The sequence below is a fragment of the Octodon degus genome, unplaced genomic scaffold, assembly GCF_000260255.1.
Source record: "Octodon degus isolate 3935 unplaced genomic scaffold, OctDeg1.0 scaffold00112, whole genome shotgun sequence".
NCBI classification, from domain to species: Eukaryota; Metazoa; Chordata; class Mammalia; order Rodentia; family Octodontidae; genus Octodon; species Octodon degus.
Window position 1 is genome coordinate 7,526,340 of NW_004524688.1, and position 20,645 is coordinate 7,546,984.

General features: G+C 41.1%; 1 protein-coding gene across 2 annotated transcripts in view; it reads right to left on the reverse strand.

The window, feature by feature from the left end:
• The window catches only part of Rptor (regulatory associated protein of MTOR complex 1), a 427,093-nt gene that overhangs the window by 73,202 nt on the left and 333,246 nt on the right, over positions 1 to 20,645 (reverse strand). For both annotated transcript variants that reach the window (XM_023699242.1, XM_004639505.2), the window contains exons 12-13: positions 19,506 to 19,589; positions 18,377 to 18,487 (exon numbers count right to left, since the gene is read on the reverse strand). In XM_023699242.1, the coding sequence (XP_023555010.1) occupies positions 18,377 to 18,487; positions 19,506 to 19,589 (195 nt within the window). The remainder of the gene's footprint in view (positions 1 to 18,376; positions 18,488 to 19,505; positions 19,590 to 20,645) is intronic.

Sequence of the window (20,645 nt, forward strand, 5' to 3'; positions counted from 1 at the left end):
ATCTACCCCAACCACTTTGAATACACAGATACAGAATGGACATTCATCGGTGTACCCCATTTTTCCTAAGTTCCATTACTGAATATTATAGCTGTGTAAACTCAGCAAAATATTCTAAAAGAGTCCAGTAGCCCATAATAGCATTGGGTCTTCTGTTTAACTGGCAATGAAGCCTGCCAGTTTTAAAGAAGCGCACTTCAGAGGTTCCTTGCCTTAGTTGAGGCTGTTGACAAACTAACAGCATAGACCATTCTTCCCAATAAAGACTCATCCCCTAGGGCCAGCAGAGTGGATAGTGAAACAGCAGTGGGAGTTCCTTCTGGGAATAAAGTCACCTTTCTTTGTTTTCAAACCAGATGTTCTGACAAGTCAAATCAAAGCCCACACATTCAAAGAAAGATTCTTAGACCTGTCTTGTCAAATAGTAAAGTGTCATTAATTCATACTCTACTAATACTGAATCTGAGTCTCCTAAGTCAGACTATCTAAAGTGATAACTTTATTATTATGCTGTTAAATCAGGAGTCTGGCAATTATTAGTTATCTATTAAAAGATCTGTTTTAATTAAGTGGTAATCGCACCTCTTCATAGCCTACCTCCATTCTCAGTGCTCAGCAGGTATCATTGTTTCTTGGTTTATAACACTCATATTTTTACCCCCCAGGAGCTCCGGCCTCTCCTGCAAGTCCCCACCCCATGCCATGCACTCTCCCCAGTCATGAATGGCTTAGGCAAGGGGCTTCATTATACTGAACGGAAAGCAAGACTTCAAAATACAAGGGTATGAAAGCCATCAACAGGTGACACACTTGGGAAAAACACAGGCTCAGTGGAGAAGAGACCTGGGGGCTCTGACAAAAGCCAGGTGTTGGCAGCCAAAAATCTGTCAAAGCAGAGGCTTCCCAGAGGCTTTACTGTGTTGTGCTTGCTGCTTGTCCCAGATCAAGCACAGATGTGACATATCAAGGCCAGAGCAAAAAGAAGGGGATGGAAGAGAGAGAAAAGCAGGAAAATGAAATGGTTTACTTGGTTGCCCCTCCCCTATCACATTGAAAACCACTCTGAACATCGTGTATCAGGATATCACACACTTAAAATACGGAAAATGAAGATGAGGGGAAAAAGAAAGATGTAAGCATATGATTTGTGTTTGCAGCAACTATTGATGCTGTTTACAAACAGATCCATGAGAACAGAGCAGGAGGAAGCCTGCCCCCCACCCCTTCTGCAGGGTCAGGTCTGTGAGTCAGAGAGGCTCACCGCAGCACACAAATGGTAAGAAAGTATCAGTGCCTGAGAGCGAACCCTTGGTGGGTGATTAGCATTGCAGTAGGATACTGCCAAGGAGCCACCATGAAGACAGATGGAGGACACAGGGGGTGTTTATATACCCAGCTCTTTAACACAAGTAGTACCTAGAAACATAATACTCAAGCAAGGATTCTGTTTATGAGTCACAAGAGCTCACTTGCTCCTCACATTCAGCAGCTTACCTACTAGGAAGTTGAAGACACATGCCTCTCCTTGTGCCTGAAACCCTGAGCGTAACTTTCCACATGAGGCAAGACATTAACAACAACACAGATGCTTATTTTTCAATTTGCTCTCTCCCTCTCTGCTGTTGTATGTTTTTAGAATTAGTTTCTTACTTATTCCTCTGATGGTTTTTCTTTACAGAAACGTAAGTATGAGTATATACACCCAGCCATCCTTTTCTTAAACAAAAATACCTACTATGTCTGGTGGTTCTGTGCTTTCTCTAAAATTTTTAATCAATACATAATAATTATACATATTTATGAGGTACAATATGATAATCTGTTATGTGTGACCTTCCTTTTCTTGGCTGAAAAGTGCATGCATGCTGGAGAAGGTACCATGTCTGCTCACATGCACTTCTTTGCTCTTTATCCAGTGCTTGTGATATTCCTGCAGGCTGGTGTTGATTTAGCCAGTCTCCTACGTGTACCTGGACTCTTCAGCCAAACCATTGTTTATAATTACAAGTGATACTGCAATGCACAAACTTCTATTTCCTAGATAGGAAGGTAAAACTGTAGTATGGATTTCTACAAGGCAGACTGCTAGAACAAAGATAAAGGCACTAGTAGTTTTGAAATGTATAGCCTTTCAGCAACGACAGCCAACATTTTGGCCCTAGCCTTTCAAGGTCAGTGAGGACTCAGGACATACAACCACCCATACTATAACATCCCGTGACTCAGTGATGCCCCAAATTTTCTGATCAGGGAGATTATGGGGTGTTATGGTTTGTGTATAGTTGTCCTCCCAAAACCTCATGCAGTCTTGGGGCAGCTTCTGGAGTTTGTGATTATTGTGGGTGTGGATGCTGCACCTGCCCAGGGACAGGTAATTGCATTACAATGTAAGGAGGAAAGAGAAGTGAGCTGCTGCTACCCCTCCTTTTTGCACTCTTGCTCTTTGCCACCACCATGAAAAGTTGCTCTCTGCCATGCGCTAGGCTGCCTTGGACCCAGCTGAGTATGGACTGAAACCTCCAGTAACTGTGAGCTAAATAAACCTTTCCTTCCTTCATTATGGGTGTTGGGTATCTGTCCCAGCAACTAAGACATGGGACCACAGAGGAAAGTGATCGATGATGTAGAGTGTGCCTAAGGGGAGTCACATAGAGAGAAAACATTCTCTCAGGATTTCACAGAGAGCAAATTGGTCAAGCAATGGCCATGACTCATCTACATGGCTGACACTGAAAGGATTTACAAACTGCGGTATAGGGTTTCAGGATAAATCCTGAGGGGATTTGACTGACCTTGGCAGATACAAAAGTTACATTTCTTGTTATATAGGTCTTGCTTTATCTTGGTTTTAACCATACAGCAGAAAAGTATAAAAATGAGTTATAAAAAGTAAAGTCGTATTAATATGCTGAGCTGTAAAAGGCTCGAGTCAACAACTTCTGACATTGCCAGTCCTATGGATAACCCATTACTAGTATGGACTACTGGACTATATTGGATTATTTTGCTGAATTCACAAACCTGCAATATTTAAATGGCAATGGAATACCCATCTCTGACAAAACTAAACAAAAAAAGGGGATATAAATGAAGGACCATTTTGTATCTGTATATACAAAATAGGATAGATGTATAGCTACTTTCTCTTCATTCAATGAGAAGCAAGATTTGTACTAATAGTGTTTGGACAAGATATCATGTCTGTATCTTGTACTATGAATAACCACTATGAAGACAACAATATGTATTAATTACTGAAAATGTCCTACTAATTGGTTTTGAAACTGTCTCATTGCTATTTCTCAATAAAATCAATATAAAAAATATATAGCCCTTGGTGCTTTTATAACATAGCATGTTGTAAATGTCTGAACTTCTGCCAGTTTGAGAGGAAAAAAAATGTTATTTTAAGTGCAGTTTTACTTTATATTATGAAAAAGATAAAGCATTTTAATATAATTAATCATTTGTCCTTTTGTGTGTGTGTGTGTTACTGGGGATCAAACTCAGGACTGGTATTTGCCAGGCAGGCACTTAAGCCTTCTGAACTATATTCTCAGCCCATAATTAACCATTTGTGTTTTTCTTTTCTTTTTGTGGTTGGCTCAGCCCACCCTGTGGGCAGGGTTGATGTGGCAGATGGTGCTGCGGCTGGAACTGCAGTCCCTGCACTTTGCCTTTAGACCGCTGAGTTATCTTGCCGGCTGCTGTGTTTTTCTATGAACTACTGTTGACTCATGTCCTACGACCATTTCTCTGTTGGACTGTTGGATGTTCATTTTTTTAGGAGCTCTTTGCATATCTGAAAGCCTACTCTTTTATCTGTAATACAGTTTATCTTTTTGAGACAGGGTTTCACTATCAGTTCAGGCTGGCCTTGACCTCCAAGCAATCCTCCTGCCCCAGCTTCTGAGGATTACGGGCATGTGACACTATTTTTCCACCTGGAATTTTTTTATTTGTGTGCAGTCAGGTTATTATTTTTCCAAAGACTTCTAGATTTTGAGTCATAGTTTAAAAGGCTTTCATTACTTTTGGGTTAAGCAGAATTTGCCTGATTTCTTCTAGTGTTTCGATTTTTTTTTTTTTAGTATCGGGGATTGAACTCAGGACCTTGCCAGGCAGCGCTTATGCCACTGAGCTATCTCCCCGGGCCTTCTCTGATGTTTTTATTATTTATATTTAAATGTTAATGTTAATTCCAGGGGTCTAGCTGTGCAATCAGCCTCTGTTAGCTTCTCATTACTATGAAGAAATACCAGAGATAACCAATGTGTAAGGCGCAAAGGTTTATTTTGGCTAATGGTTTCAGTCTGTGGTCATTTAGTCCCATTGCCTCTGGACCAGTGGCAAGGCAACACATCATGGTGACAACATGCAGTGAAGCAAACCAAGCACAACTAGAAGAGAGGCCAAGGCACCACAATCTCCTTTTAAGGGCACACCCCAGTGCTGTAAGGCCTCCTCCTTAAAGATTCAAACTCCTTCCAATAATGTTGCTTGGGGACCAAGCTTTTAACACTTGCACTCTGGTGGGACATTCAAAATCTCAACTACGGTGGCCTCTCAGTTACTCTAATCCCATAAATTAAAGGCTCTGGTCTCATTTCCACACACTTAAGATGCGATTAAAATATCAGGTGTGTTTAGGTCTGTCTCTGTGGCATGCTTTTGATCTGTGTCTATCTGTGATCTAGTACCATATTCCACACTGTTCTTCATTACTGAGTCTTCATGACTAACTTGCTGATAGGACTAGTTCTTCAACCTTATTTTTCCTACTTAGAAACTTCCAGCTTCTTATTTATTTCTCAAGTTCAAGTTCAGAATAAGTTTGTCTAGTTTCAGAAAAAAAACAACAACTCTGCTGGTAATTGTATTTGGGTTATATTAAAGTTATAAATTAACCTAGAGAACACTGACATATTTATGATGCTGAATCTTTCTGTAAAACAAGAGTATGTTTTTATTTGTTCAAGTTGATTTTTGTGTCTCTTAGGAATGTTTTAAGGTTTACTTCATGTCTCAGTTTAAGATTATTCCTAGATTTATGACTCTACTATAAATGGGGTGATCTTTCCATCTTCTACCTGGTTATTACTTTGGATTTTTTGTATACTAATTTTAAATCTTCTTAGTAAGTTTTCTTAGTGTTTAATTGATCCCACTGGATTTTTTAGGCATGAAGTCCTACCACTTGCAAAGAATAATAGTTTCATGCCTTTCTCCTGTCTAACTGTGACTGATGACAGCAGGCCTCGGACACTGCTCTTATTTTAGTGGGAATGCTGTTTTCCTGTATTAAGTATGAGTCTTACCTCTGGCTGATATGAAAACACTGAGGGCGACAGAAGCAGCTACTGATGCCAGTTTTAGTATTTTTCCTATTTTTGAGATGACACATGTAAGCACTCTTCTGCTAATGTGTTACTTTAACAGTTTTTTTTTTTGGTGGAACCGGGGATTGAACTCAGACCCTTGCGCTTGCTAGGGAAGCGCTTATTCCACTGAGCCATCTCCCCGGCCCCAACAGTTTTCTTGATATTGAATTGCATCTTTGAGATACTCCTTCAGTCATAGTGTATTATCTATTCAATATTCTGCTGTGTTATTTCTAAATGTTTATAAGTGTGAATGTAATATAGTTTGCAGTAGGATGCATAACATATGTTTACTTTTTTTTTTTTAAAAGACAGTGTCTCACTATGCAGTTCAGGCTGGCCTTAAGCTTGCTATGTAGTCCAGACTAGCCTTGAACTCAGTGATCCTCCTGTCTCAGCCTTCCAAGTGCTGAAATTATAGGTGTGCATCACCATGCTTGACTGAAATTTACTATTTTGAAATGTATAGGTGAGTGGCACTTATTTCCATTGTAGATCATGCACATTTCAAAAAAAAAATTTTAACACATTTTCCTCCTTAAAAAAAAAGTCTTACCAGTGTTTAACATCATAACAAAATTAATTACTCTTTATGGATTTGCTAGAAACCCTATATGAAATCAGACTTGGTGACTTCTTTGGAAAATGGGATAGGTTTTCTTTTTAAAACAATTTTCTAGGGCTGGAGAGATGGCTCAGTGGTCTAAAGCACCTACTTGAAACAAGCTTGGCAAAGCACAAGGACCGCGGTTCAATCCTCCAGCACCACATGCCAGCCAGCCCCGCCCCCTGGTGGGCTGAGCTGGCCACACACACAATAAATAAATGTAATAAATAAAAATAAATAAATATTTAAAAAAAAACAAAAAACAAAAAAAAAACAATTTTCTATATTCCTTCTATGGAATTTAGTCCAATAAAGCCTTCTGTTTCTTCTTCAGTATTTTTCTTTTTGGGTGGTATTAGGGATTGAATCCAAGAATTTGTGTACACTAAGCTCATGCTCTACACTGGGATATATCCCTAGTCTTTTTAAATTTTATTTTGAGATAGGGTTTTACAGAGCTACTCAGGACAGCCCCAAACCTATGAACCTCCTGACTCAGCAAGTCTTTGATGTATTTACATACAAATACACAAAGTAATCTTAGGATTTAGAATGTCTTCTTTCCAGCTTTTTTGCTCCTGTCATTTCTAGATTTTCACTTGTTAACCCTCTGGGATAACCTACTACTCATCTGTGTATTTACTTCCTTGCTCCTTGCTTGGCTCAGGGATGAATGGCTAAGGTCTGTGGCACGAATTTCATCTGGAAATTTGCTTTTCTCTAGAACTCAGTTATTTCTGTAGTGTAAACATAACTGTCTTAACTAGGCCTGACACTGCCCATGATGTGTCCTTCACTGCTTGGTGCCAATGACCCAAGGACCTGCGTATGATACAAGTCAGTATGACAAGCATTTGTGCTCAAGATGCTTCTCTGAGGCCAGCTGTGAGTAGCACACAACTGTAGCCCCAGCACTGGGGAAACTGAGGCAGGTGGATTGTCAAAAATTCAAGGCTAGACTGAGCTACATAGAGAGACTTTGTTACAAATCAACAAACAAACAGAAGTCTCTCTGAATACTGGAAGATGCCTATTCTATTCTCTTCCAATCTTCTTGGAGCCTTCCTATTCTCTGCCTTCTCTCCTGCCTACCCATGGTGCCTGAGCCCCACAGGCTCTGCCTGCCAGGAAGACCTAAGTTGCCTCCCTCTTGTAGGAACTCCGGTGGAGCTCCCTGGTGTCTCTTTAGGTCAGATGTACTTCCAGCTTCTTTGGTAACCTCTGAGAACTCTGTGAAGTCTTAAGAGGAAGCCTGGCCACTATGCATGGCTGCTATGAAGACATAGAATACCAAGCAAAAGTGTACTGAGGCAAAATATCACAATTACTAATCACAGTGCACCTGGTAGGTAACTCCAGGCTGGAAGAGTCAATCTATCCTTGTTTGAAAAGTAGTACTGTGAGAAAATCCAGGCGCTGCCTAGTGCATGACACAGCCCGATAAGCCCTGGGAATCTGCCACTATCTGGACCACACAAGAGACCTAGATCATTTCACATTCTTCAGAGCCAAACTGTGGTTGTCCTTTTCATCAAACTCAGGAGTTAGGAGGAAGAATCTGGGCATGAGAGATAAGACAAAAGAGGTTTACCAAAAGTAGGGAGAGGGTGAGTGTTCATATTTTGGTCAGGAAAAGGGAACCCATTTACCTCACACACACATTTACCTCTCTTCTGCAGAGACAATAGACTTGTGTAAAGTTCAGCCACAGACATGAAGCAGCTTACAAAACAAAATTCCCCAGCATATCCCAGTGATCTTCTTCAAGGTTATAACGTGGAGAGGTGGGTGACAATAGTAACACAGTGAGGCACCAAAGAATACTGACTTTGCCATTCTGTCACTGACAGTGAGATGTCCTAGTGACAGCACAGACACTAGAGGTAATGTGCTAAGACAGCACTTTACCTCTGTGGTCCTCCCCAAACCATCACTAGTCTAAAGGGAAAATAATCAGCAAGTGTCAGGAGTAGAGCCATCTACAAAATCCAATGTTCCTCACATCAAGGTTATCAAAGAAAAGGGAAGCCAGGTGTAGTGGTATAAGCTTGTAATGCCAGCCACTCCCAGCTACTGGGGAGGCTGAGGCAGAAGGATTACAAGTTCAAGCTTAGCTTGGGCAATTTAGTGAGATCTCATAATAAAATGAAAAAAGGCTGAGGACACTTTAGCTGAGCTGTAGAATACCCTGTGGTTTCGACCCCCTGTATCTAAACAGAAACAGAAACAAAATAAGAAGCCAAGGGAAAACTCCCAGGCCGGGGTGGCCCAAAAGAGCCCAAGGAGACAGGATGACTAAAGATCATGAGGGACCCTGTATGAGATGCTGCACAGAAAGAAGACACTAGACAAAGCCAACAAAATAGGATTACAGCTTGGACTGTGGTTAATGAAGAGGTACTAACACAGAATCACTTATGATGTTAAGATGACAACAGGGGGAACTTAGTATGAGGTACTATTTTGTCAAATTTTCAGTAAACCTAAAGCTGTTCCAAAAAATAAAGTTTATTAAGACAGAAAGCACAGGAACAATAAGTTCAGGACTTGAGCAAATAAGCGAGAGCCCAGCACAGGAGGAAACCTCTAAATACAATCTGTGTATGAGGAAGGAGGAGCAGGGGAAGCCAGGAGAGGTGGGAAGAAGGGGGCTGTGATGTCCCAGGAAGGGAGCTGCATCAAAGCCTCTCTGCAAGGGAAGGCGAATCAGTTCTGGCCTGGGAATAAAGCTCAGAAGATGGCTGCCTTCACAGAAGGGCTTCTTCTTAGGACCAGGGCATGGCCAAGTCTCTCTGTAGCCCCAAACTTGGATGTGCGGTACTTTCTAAATACTAACTCAAGAGTGTATTTTCAAATTCACTGACATTGTGCCCTTGGTGTTCCCTGGTGGTGCTATAAATAAAACTTTATTAACTGTAACTTGGAATGTCTGCCTGAGTTGCATATTAATTGTGCCTATGAAAAAAATCTCAATTAAGTGGAACCCAGCTTACAGGAGTCCTTAATTAACTGCCTCCCCTCCCTTAATCTTGTTAATTAGCAGAGAGACAAATGACAACAGACTTGAGAAACTTATTAAACCCACTATCACTGCCAGCCTCCCAAAGCATTAGCAGTAGACTATAGATACGGTCATTTCTGCATTACTCATGCACAAGTCATGCTCTTTTGACCTCTGATCCAAACATACATCTTCAGGAAAACTAAAAAAAGAAATTCCACTACATCTACTTTCTCCCCTCCCTACCCCTGTATTTTTCTGCACCTTGGAAAGCTGCAGATAGCATGATGCTTTGCAACCAAAACATTCCAAGACAAAGGACTTTTACTTCCATAATCACGAGGTTATTACCACTCTCACGAAATGTGAGGGTGATACAGCACTACTACTGACACTGAGCACATAAACAAATTCCTCCCACATGTCCACAGCCTCTGGAACTTCAATCAGGAACTGTACTCAGTTACCATGCATTGTGGCAATGGAAGGTGCTCTACCACTGAGTTACATCCACATTTTTTTTTGGTACAGGGTCTTGCTATGCAGTCTGGACTCTAGTGATCCTCCTGTCTTAGGCTTCCCAGTGCTGGGATTTGTATGCCACCATGCCATGTTTTAAGGCCAGCAAGTGGGCCTGGGCCTCCAGGGCCAGCATGGCATGTGGTACAGGGGATCAAAATCAGGACCTTGCATTTGTCAGGCAGGTGCTTAGACCACCGAGATATCTCCCCAGCCCACAACTCCCTTTATTATTTTTGAGATAGAATTACATTAAGTTGCAGTAATGGTTGATATACTGTATCAACTTGAGAAGTCTAGAAGCTTAACTAAGTAACTCAGTAGTTCTATATCGCTTCCCAACATCCCTTACAGCTCTAGGATATTGTTCATTGTGTCAACTTGAGTTTAGAAGTTTAAGTGATTCAGCAGGGGCCATGGTCTCTCCCTTTGTAAACATGCTCAGCCTGTGCAAGAGAAAGGCATAGAGCTGGCGTGAGTGCTGCATACATCCCCTCAGGGGGTGGGAGCCTGCTTACAATAGAAGGCAGGAAAAGAGGCTTGCTCTCCCCCACTGCTTTTTGTTGTTTTGCTTCTTGCTGTCTTTGCTGCTTTGAACTGCTGCCCCTGTGCCTTGCCACCCTACCCACCCTGCCTGGGAGCCAGCTAACTATAGACTGACAACTCCACAAACTAAGTTAAATAAACCTTTGCTTTCTTAATTTTGGGCATTGAGTATTTTGTCTCAGCAATGAGAGGAAAAGTAATTCTGGTAGCAAAGGCCAGGCTGACTTTGAATTTGGGATCCTCCTGCCTCAGCCTTAGGATTACAGGTGTGTGTTACCACTCAGCAGAGAAACAACAATGTTAACTGAAAACAACTTTCTCACATAATTTTATACATAAATTTTTTTTCCTGAATTGAAAATTCAGTATAGTTCCTTTTGACTGATAATTTTAAATTTTTTTTTTTTTTTTTTTTTTTGTTTTTGGAAGGGTCTACAGGGTATTCAGGGTCTCACTGTTAGACTGGACTCATAGTGATCTGCCTGTTTACAGATTCCCAAGAACTGGGATTACAGGTGTGTGCCACCATGCCCAGTCTCCATCCATTTCAGTGCGCCCCCAGGGGCAGGGCCGGCATGGCAGGCCCAGGGATCAAACTCCCTGCCCCTGCATCTGCCTAAGCAGGCTCTTTAATCCACTGAGCTATCTGGCCAGCCCTTCTAACTGGATAATTTACTAATCCTACTTATTTTGATAGCATTTTTAATAGATGTGATCAGATTTTTAAACAGGCAATTATATTGTTTAAAAATAAAGACAGTTATACTTCCTTTCCCACCTGGGTATCTTTTTTTCATTGTCTCATTGTACCACCTGGAACTTTCAGTATAATGCTGAGGCCAGAACCTTGGAGTGGGTTCCAGATCCTGGCACTGGTCTTTCACTATCTGTGTGACAGTGGCTGCAGGTTTCCTGTACATATTATCAGACTGAAAAGGTTCTCTCAATCTGACAGTCTGCTGAACATTTATCATTTCATTAGAAATAGATCTTAGGTATTATTAAATGCTTTCTCTGAGTGAACAGAGATGGTAAGGCAGTTTTTCTTTTTCTTTTTTTTTTTGTTGTTTTTTTCCCCATAATTTTTATTGAGAGACGAATAGCAATGAGACAGTTTCAAATCAAATTGGTATGATAGTTTCAATAATAAACACATTGCATACTCTCTTCCTAATGGTTATTTGCTGTACAAGATGCAGACATGATATCCTATTTACAAACACTATTAGAACAAATCCCTCTATTCATTAAGAGAATGTAACTATATATCTATCCTAACCATTTTGAATACACAATGGACATTGATACAAAATGGACATTCATCTGCATCCCTTTTTTTTTTAAGTCCCGTCATTTGAATATTATAGGTGTGTTAACTCAGCAAAATATTCTAAAAGAGTTCAGTAGTCCATAATAGCATTGGGTCTTCCGCTTCACTGGCAATGTTAGAAATTGTTGACCTGAGTCCCCTACAGCTCAACATAACAGGATGGCTTTACTTCTTATACTTTGTTTTTATACTTTTCTGCTGGATGGTTAAGACCAAGATAAAGCAAGACCTATGCAACAAGAGTTGTAGCTTTTAGATTCTTTTTTGCTTTTGTACAGTCATCACATTTTAGCTCTTAGATACCTTATATTCCAGAAAGAAATCCCACCAGGTCATTCTGTATTATTTGTATATATTAAATTTGATCTGAGAAAATTTCGTTTAGAATCTTTGTACCTATGTTCACAAGGGGGGCATATTGGTTTGTAGTTTTCTTTGCTTATAATGTGTTTATTTGGTTTTGGTACCAGGGAAATGCTAGCCTCCCATAATGATATGCAAAAGGGCTTCTTACCACCCATATGTTTCTTCCTTAATGTTGGGAGAATTTGCCAGGGAAACCATCTGGACTTAAGAGTTTTCTTCATAGGACAGTTTTAGGCTACAATTTCAATTTCTTTATTCAGATATTCATTCATATTGTCTCTGTCTCCTAGGGACTGAACTCAGGGCCTTTTCACACAGCTACATCCCCAGGCCTTTTATTTTTGAAACAAGGTCATGGTAAGTTGCCTGTTTTGGACTCAAACTTGTGATTTTTTTTTTGCCTCTGCTGAGATTATAAGTGTGTGACATCATACCCAGCTCTGCCCTTAAGTGAGCAGATTATGTTATCTAGGAACAGGCTCACTGCATGAAAGTCTTAGGATGTTCTCAGACTGAACCGTTTGCAGCATGTGCTTATCATCTTCTTAACGCCCCAGAACCTGCAGGATATTGCCTCTGCCATCCCGGACACTGGGATATGTGTCTTCTCTGCTTCCTTACTGATCTGAGCCCGATTTATCAATTTTACTGATTGGTTGAAATAACTAGCTTTTGCTGAGTAGATTTTCTATACTATTTCACTGCTTTCTTTCATACTGATTTTCACTCTGGTCTTTACTTCCTTTCTCCCCCTGCTTTGGGATTACTTTGCTTTTCTCCTGATATCTTGGGGAGGAAGCTGTGGCCTCTGTCTTCTCTGCTTCTCTACTGTGCGCAATTAATGTTATACATTCCCCTTAGCACTGTCTAGCTCTGCCTCACAAATTTTGTTATGCTGTACTTTCTTTATCACTTAGTACAAAATATTTATTTTAAAGGGGCTGGGAAGAAAGCTCAGTAGAATAAGTGCTTGCCTGGCAAGCTCAAGGGCCTGGGTTCAATCCCTGGTTCCGGAAAAAAAAAAAAAAAAGAATTTGAAATATTTATTTTCCTCAGTATTCTCTCTTTGAGGGCCGGCCAAATAGCTCAGGCTGGGGGTTCGATCCCCAGGCCTGCTGTGCCGGGCTTGCCCCTGGGGCGCGCAGAGATGGCGATTGAGATTGGGCATAGTGGCGTGTGCCTGGAATCCCAGCACTTGGGAGGCTATAAACAGGAGAATCACTACAAGTTGAATCTAGTAGTAAGACCCTGAACACCCTGTAGACCCTTTCCTAAAAAAATACAGGAAAAAAAAAAAAAAAGAAATAAAAGATTCTCTCTTTGAAAGCTCTTACTAAAATTTCACTTTATATCTTAATAGAAAGATTTATACAATATATCTAAAGGTATATAATTACATGTCCATTATATTAAACATTATATGTGCTTTAAATAGGTTGCTATTTAATTATAATACATTCAAAACTTTGTCACATATTTGTTTTTTTTTTGTTTTTTTTTTTTTCCCCTGTGGAACCAGGGATTGAACTCAGGCCCTTGCACTTGCCAGGGAAGTGCTTATTCCACTAAGCCATCTCCCCGGCCCTGTTTTATTCTTATTTAAAATTTGCCTTATAATTTAAAACATTTACTTACTGAAAAGTGCATTATTTGGTTCTCAAGTGTTCTGAGACTTTCTTGGTGTCTACTAAGGGTGTGTTGGACTCTGCTATGGTTGCAGAACTCACTGTAAACAGTTTCACTCCCTTAAAAGTGCTGTGTTTTAGCTGGGATGTGGCCTCTCACCTGAAAAGCACACACTCTTGTGGCTGTGTAGTGCAGCAATTTCTAGGTCTGACAGGTAACATCTTTTGCCACTCTCCTTGTTGATCTCTCTACTTGTTCTGTCCATTACTGAGACAGGAAACTGAAATTCTAAGTGTAACTGTGAATTAACTTACATCTCTTTGCTGTTCTACAAGGTCCTGTTGAGTGTACTTGGAGGATGTTACTGGGTGAACAAGCATTGTGCTCTTAGGAAGGCTGGATTCGAACACCATGAAGACCTTTTTTCTCTGGTACCACCCTGGGTGGCTACCTAACATTCCAGCCTTCTTTTGCTTGGTGTTAGCATGTTTTTTTTTTTTTTTTTTTTTTTTTTTTTTTAATCCTTTTACCTTTAACCTACTGTGTATTTTTATTACAAGTGTACATTATATATAAACAGGATGTAGTTTTTCCTTTTTTACCCAGAAAGGACTCTCTTTGTGGAATTTAGATTATGCATGACTACTGATATGGTTAGGTTTAAGTCTACCATTTTATCTTTTCTTCCCCTAGGGATCTCATCTAGTCTTTATTCATTTTCTCTCCTTTTATACAGTGTATATGTGAATTATGTCATGCTTTTTCCTTAGTTGGTTAACTAATTTTTCTTTAATTCTAGTAGTAGTTTAAGAGTTACACTCTACATCTTTCCTTTCTTGTTTTGTGTGCTGGGGATGGAATCCAGGGTCTTGTGTGCTCTAGGCAAGTGTTCTACCACTTAGCTACCCCCAGACCTGTGACATCTTTACTTCTCATAGTTCACCTCCAGGTGGTATTAGACCATTGCAAACAAAACATAAGAATCAGAAATATAATTCCATCTTGCTCCTCCCAACCTTTTTGCTGTTTTCACTATGTACTCTGCTGTCACATGTCATAAACTCCATGGTGTACTGTTATTACTGTCATTCAAACAATTACCTTTGAAAGAGATTTACAAAACATTCTCTCTGGGGCTTCTCATTCTTTCTAGTACACTGATGTTCCCTTTTGAATTTATTTTTTTGCAATCTAAAGGACTTTTTGCCAACATTCCTTACTGTAGTACAAGAGGCCTCATGCAGTGGGTCTCTTGGTGATGAAGGCTTTTATGCTTTTTAAATGCTTTTCTTTTGCCTCTATTTGGGAAAGATGTACTAGATAAAAAATTTTAATTTCGTTTTCTTTGTGTGTGTATGGTGGTAGTGGTATGAGATTGAACTCAGGGCCTCATTTATGTTAGATGTTCAGATCTGAATATAAAGTATTGAAGGCTTACTCTTCACAGCAGCGGTGTTCAGAGGTAGGGCCGAGAGAGGTGACTGGATCATGACAGTGCTCATCTCATCAATGGATTAACCTATTGATGAGTTTATAGATGAATGGGCTTCTAGAAGGTCAGGCCTGATTAAAGGAAGCAGTCACTGGAGCTCCTTTCTCTCTGCTTCCTGGTAGCCATGCAGTGAGCAGCTTTTCTCTACCTTGAAACAGGCCCCAAGTCAACAGACAGATCAGCACAGAACGAAATCTCTGAAACTGTGAGCCAAAATAAGCCTTTCCTCCTTTAAATTGTTAGTTTAGGAATTCTGTCACAGCAACAAAAGACTAAAATACACAGGGCAAGTGTTTTATCACTGAACTGCACACTCATTTGCTAAGAGTCCCAGATTGGCCTTGAACTCATGATCCTCCTGCCTCTGTCTCCTGAGTAGCTGGGATTACAAAAGCATATGCTATAGCTCCTGACTTAGGCTAATAGCTTTTCTTTCTTTATTTCACAACTGTTGCTTTACAGGGGTAATTTTTCAGATTTTGGTAGGAGAGCTGCTACTGTCCTGGTTTTTGCTCACTTATCTGGTCTTCTCTACTGGCTGCAATTTGGACCTCTAGCTAATCACAGTTATAAGTGGTGGGCTATACTGCCTGTGGTGCACCCCCTTCCTGTTTCCTGGGCCTGGGCCTTGCTGAGTTTTCTGGATCAGTGGTTTTATAATTTTCATCACATTTGGAAAAACTTCAGCCATTATTTCTTCAAATGTCCTTTCTGCCTACCCCTCAGGACCTCTACACACCACATGTCACATCTGTTGCAGCTGTTGGAAGGCTCAATAATGCTCACTGAGTTTTAAAACATATTTTTTGTCTTATGTTTTCTTTTTGGATAGTGTCCATTCCCTTTTCTTCTATAATGTTTACTCAGATATTCATCTTATCCAGAGTATTTTTCATGTTATAGATTGTCACTGTCATCTCCAAAAGTTTGAGTTACGTGCTTTTTATATCTCTGAATCTTGAATACATAGAACAGACTTCTCATATTGTATTATTATTATTATTATTATTATTATTATATTTTTGGTGGAAGCAGAGATTGAACTCAGGTCCTTGTGCTTGCCAGGCAAGTGCTTATTCTACTGAGCCATCTTCCCGACTTTTTTGTTTTAATGTCCTTGTCTTCCAATTCTAATATTTCTGCAGGTCCAAACAAGTTTCAATGGTTTGATTTTTTTTTTTTTTTTTTCTTTTCTTCTTTGGTACTGGGAATTGAACACATGAATACCCACTTGCCAGTCAGGCGCTGTGCCATTGAGCTATCTCTCCAACCCAATGGTTTGATTTTCTTTCCTCATTATTTCTTGATTTCTCATCTGCCTGGTAATCTAATGACGGAGTGAGGGTAGAATGTGGCCCATGTGGCCCTGGGAGAGAATAGAGATAAGAGAAGGATATAAACCTGTCCCCTATATGCTGTAATGTGATGATCAGCTCTGAAGTCAGAGAAAATGGTGACACACAGATAAGACAGGTTATCTACTTTCAGATCTAGCCTCTTCCAAGATGACTAATAAAGGTAAGACCTATGTCTCAAAATAAAGGCATTACAAAGACAGATAATTATGAGAATCAAAGTTGGCTTTAACATGCTCATGCAGCAGAGGAAAGGGTAGGTGAGACTAGGGGACTGGGGGTGTGAGCTCAAGTGTCCTCAATCATAGATATGCTGCTCATTGCCTGTGGCTCTTACCTGTTGCCTTTTCTGCCCTCTGGGTGCCTTCTCTGTACTCTGCTACCTTAACTTGTGCCTTGTTTTACAGCAGATCTCTTTTTTGTGCACCCAGGAGCCCTTCCATATGGTACCATGGCCAAGCACCAAGTAACAGTGTCAGTAAGTTTCTAAATGTTCCAGCACAGATGCCAAAGACAATGAGGAAGAAGAGAAACAGTTTTGAGATGACTTCCTGAAAAAAGCCCTTCTGTTACTTAAATGTGGTTCTTTAATGAATCTGAAGGGCAAAATGGAAATGACAAACAAGAATTGTTTCCTGAACCACAAGACCAAACTTTCAGTAGAGAAGAATAAGTCTTAGTGTAACAGAGACAGGCAGTGTGAGTATGAGATATGCTAAGCTGCAGTTCTGATGCTGAACTTCCCCACTGGAGCTAGAGGCCCAAGCACCATCACTGTGACTCATAGAGGCCAGTGATCCTGGGGATTAAGAATGGCTTTCTGGGATAAATAAGAAAATGGGCTCTAGTTCAGTCCTTTAACTCTTAAACCTAGTATAGTCACCAATCTTTTAAGTAGTCACTACTTATCAGAAATTATTTTAATGGGCAGGAAGCAATATTTTGTTAAAATATATTCATTAAATATTTTGTTAAAGAACAAACAAGCAATAGAAGAAATCACTGGTCAGAGCTGTATACAGAATATATGGCTCAGCAAGAGTCAAAGCTGAGCACAAGTCAAGGTCAAGCTTGAAGTAGCTGAGGGCAGGCAGGGTACAGGTCCCAGGATAAGGAAGACTACAAAAATCAGGAAATTACCTGGATATTTCCAGGACTGCAATCATATAACAATGAACTATAATCGTGGTCAATGCCCTTAGGCAGAAAAACAAGAGACCCAAGAATTGGCCAACAGTTAGCAGATTGTTCTTACTTGTAAGTGTAATGATGGTCTACACAGAATGTCTAAAGGACTCTATAGGGTAAACAACTAGAATAAGAACTCATAACACTGCTGAACAAGATCAGTAAACAAACACTGTACACTCAATGACAAGTGAAAGAGTATATAACAAAGACAGTATTCACAAGAGAAGCAATCAAAGGTGATACTATCTGTTAGGAAAAGCCATCTGCACATCCTCCACAGTGGTTACCAGGAATTGGCTCCCTGGTACTAAAACTGAACGAATACTGGTGGTGTGGGGACATGGCTATTCAGGGGTGCAGTGCCCAGGTAAAAGGAGGGGCTTGGCCAGATTGGCATGGGTGGGGCTGAGCAAGTGCTCAGGGAACTCACAAGAGGTCAGGTCTCAGAAGCAAGGTCTGGGCTGGACTTGAGTCCAGGGGTTTATTGACTGATTCAAGCAGAGAGATGTGTGAGTAGCTCTGTGCAGGATGGAGAATAAGAGCACAGTGCAGAGGATAGGCTGGCCTGAGCATGGCCAGTGCTTGAACAATGGGCCCCAGTAAATACAGGTGAATGATACCCTTAAAAACAGGTGGGGTGAGGCAGGTCCGAGTGACCAGTGTGGTGTGGTCACAGGGAACAAGGAGGAGGCCACTAAGGAAAGTGTGGAGACAATAAGACAGATGAGTCTATGGAAAGGCTGGTCACTGGGGCAGCATTTTGTTTTGGAAGATGAGGGAGCAAAGCCAGGTTGGGGAGTAGGGGAAGGCAACAGTACCTGCAGGTAATGAGGCTGGGGAAAAGGCAGGAGAAGGAGCTGGTCTCATCCCACACTGTGTCCCTGTCGTTAAGGATGGAGAAGCCCAGGGTGCCATGCACAGCACGGCTTCCTATCCTCACGAAGACAGATGGAGTTACTCACGCTATCCACTGCCAGGATCTTGGCCCAGATGAAGACGAGGAGTGGCCGCAGCTCTCGGGCTGAGCTCTGGAGCAGCTTCAACACATAGGGGAAGATGCCCACAGATAGGGCCTGTGGGGAGAAACAGTGTTAGCATGGCCAGTCCCGGCCTGTTTGCCTGCAGGGAGCAGGGTGCTACAGATGACGGGCCATGCAGCTCTGGGACAGGGCTGGATGCTCCCTGCAGATGTGCACCTCTCGGGCTTTATGCTTAGCAGCTCCCAGAACTGCCAGCATTAGCCTACATTGAACTGGTGGGAGCTTTTCCTCATGGAAGAACATGCTGGGAGAAGAAACATAGAAGGAATCTTTCCATTTTAGGTTTTTCTCTCTCCTTTAGTGTTATTTTTCCTAATATTTTCTCTCTTCTCCTTCATTGTTGGTTTATCCATGCTTTTTGTAAACATTCAATTAGTGAATAACCTGAAATAGACATTAGCAGAGTGATTTGGTGACTTCCCATGTGTTCATGGGCAGCCTCTAGCCCCCATGGTCCCACTACTGGTGTGCTGCTCCTCCACTGAAGTTCTGCAGCAAAGGGGGCATCATGAAACTTCACTTGTGAACATTTAATGTATATCACTTACCATGAACAATCGTTCTTTCATAATGTGCAGTTTGTATACAATTTCTCGTTGTTCTATAAATACTAATTTTTGTTTTTGTCTATTTTTTTTGAGACAGGGTCTCCATATGTAGTCAACGTGGGCCTTGAACTCAGAATCTTCCTGCCTCAGCTTTCCCAGTACTGAGATTACAGGTGTTACTATTATACCCGGCTATGTTCTGTGAACACTGATTTTCAAACTTTAGGTTTTAGTAAATAGGGTGGGGAAGAGAATGGGGAAAAAGAAAAGAATCAAGATATATTATGTACAGGTACAATTTCCATAAGATGAATATGATTAATACATATGATAAATATGTACTAATAAAAATAAAGTTGAAAAATTTTAGTTTTCAATAATTTGTAAACAAAAACAAAGAAAGTCTATATATTGTAATTAGAAGACAGTTCTCTTGAATCTCCTTTAACCTACAGATTTTCTCTCTCTGGCCCTCTCCCCCAAGGTAAGGAGAAGGCACACACCAGGCTTACTGCCCAGGGACCCAAGTCCAGAAACCTTCCCAGCAAGTCCAAGGCTCTCAGCCGGTGCACTTGGCTTAGCAGTACCTGGGGAAAAAAAAAAGGATAAAATTATATTTTTATAGTCATTTATGTTGACGTTTCCTGTATGGTGTCTATGTCGTAGATTGTGTGTACTGAATCCCTCTGATCCAGACCATTTCTAGCCACTGCCCCCTGTCTTCACAGGTATTTTCAGAACATTTGATTTGTGCTGGGGGAGTAACTAGGAACACATACTCATTTGCATGACGATGGTAGGCGGTGCTAGATGATCCCATAAACCAAATCTCTGACCTGGTCAGGGTTGGAAAGGGGGTCTTCTCCCAGCTGGAATATGCACAGGACACAGCCAGGCAGCAGATTCTGAAGGGTGACTTGGGGTAGGGGGGATTTCCTGCATTATGGGAGGAGGAAGGCTGGACAGGGCAGGTGGTCAGAGTGACTACAGCAGCCATGGATTGGGGGAAACTGCTATGACTAACCCTCCTGCCTCTGCTTAGCGGCACAGAGTGAGCTGTCCATGGTGATGATACACTTTAGTGCTGCCACCTCTCACTGTGAGAGTTGCCAGTGGAAGACTCTAAGCAATGCAGAGTTTTATATTAACCTCAGAGGGCTAATATAACTTTTGATCTCTTTGTCAATAGAGGGTACTGGGGAAAATGTCAAAAAGTGGTTTTTAAAAACCGAAGTTTTTCATACACACACACACACACACACACACACACACACACACACTATCCCCCCCCACTAGTATTTGGGATCCAACCTTGGGGCTTCACTTTGAGTTACATCCTCAGTCTCCACTTCATTTTAAAATTATTTTGAGACAAAGTGTTGCTAAGCCACTAAGTCACCCATGCTGGACTCAAACTTGCCATTCTTCAGCTTCATCCTCCCAGAGGGCTGAGATCATATTGATTCACACTTTTAAGAAACTGAAGCCTTGGGGCTGGTGAGATGGCTCAGTGGCCTAAAGCACCTACTTAGAACAAGCTTAGCAAAGCAAAGGGACCATGGTTCAATCCCCCAGCACCACATGCCAGCCAGCCCTGCCCCCCTGGTGGGCTGAGCTGGCCACACACACACACACACACACAA